Below are 915 nucleotides of genomic sequence, written 5' to 3' on the forward strand. Positions count from 1 at the left end.
GAAAAAACTCCACCGTATTCGTAAGGGTGATCCCGTGGCTCCCCAGTGATCTTATATTTGCGCGGGTGAGGCCCACGGTGCAAAGGTGGGCTTCGTGGATGTTACTCTGAGTAACATCGTGGATGTAAAGGAGACTATAGACCACCAAGTAAACCTTCGCATGCAACACTACGACAATGAAGGAAAAAACTCCAAACGATAACTCATGGGCGTCAACTTCCAAACACAGCGAGGATTCTCTCACATGCTTCCTTGATATCATCTGCCGTGCCGTAACCAGATATCCGCAGAAAGCCTTCTCCTGCCGGACCGAAGCCAACCCCTGGTATCGTGACAATCTGCAACGGTTAGATGTGTACAATAAAGCCCCCCGGAAGACTCACCTGGCAGTCTCGCAGTAGCTTGTCGAACGCCGTCCACGAATTCCCACCAAACTTGGCGAAAACGAAGGGCGCATCAACACCGCCATAACAGGGTATTGCGCATTTGGCCAGAGTCTCACGAATCATCTACGGTGAGTTCAAGTAAGATCTGTGTGTTTTCTTTCTTCCCACTTTCATATTCGCCATATAGTACTCCACCCTCTCCATCACCACCGACAGGTTGTTCAGCACAGCAATGCCTCCAGCGACGGACAAAGCCGAGGCGCCTGAATTGGTCGAAAGGTTTCGCTCAAAAATTGTCCCCAACGCTGGATGGTCGCAATACGTCTCGCATTTAGTAGAAATGGCCCCCTACTGTGTCAGTCCAGGTCCCAATAGACTATACCTACCTTGAAACACAGTGGTAGAGATCCTTCGCCAGTCAGTAAGAAACGGCGTCCCGTCCGTGAAACGCATGTCCTCCGGCACAACAGTCCAGCCCAGACGAACCTACACTGCTGAACTCCACCGGCAAATCATCCAGAAATCTATA

General features: G+C 50.7%; 1 protein-coding gene across 1 annotated transcript; it reads right to left on the reverse strand.

Moving 5' to 3' along the window:
• Positions 1-212: 212 nt before the first annotated feature.
• On the reverse strand, positions 213-839 carry Pmar_PMAR017876 (conserved hypothetical protein; the record flags this gene model as incomplete). The annotated part of the gene is made up of 4 exons (XM_002785214.1): positions 213-338; positions 384-509; positions 555-649; positions 773-839. The coding sequence occupies 4 exons, from the start codon at positions 837-839 to the stop codon at positions 213-215; spliced, it is 414 nt and encodes a 137-aa protein (XP_002785260.1).
• Positions 840-915: the final 76 nt, after the last annotated feature.

The sequence above is a fragment of the Perkinsus marinus genome (assembly GCF_000006405.1).
Source record: "Perkinsus marinus ATCC 50983 genomic scaffold scf_1104296933212, whole genome shotgun sequence".
Taxonomy (NCBI): Eukaryota; Perkinsozoa; order Perkinsida; family Perkinsidae; genus Perkinsus; species Perkinsus marinus.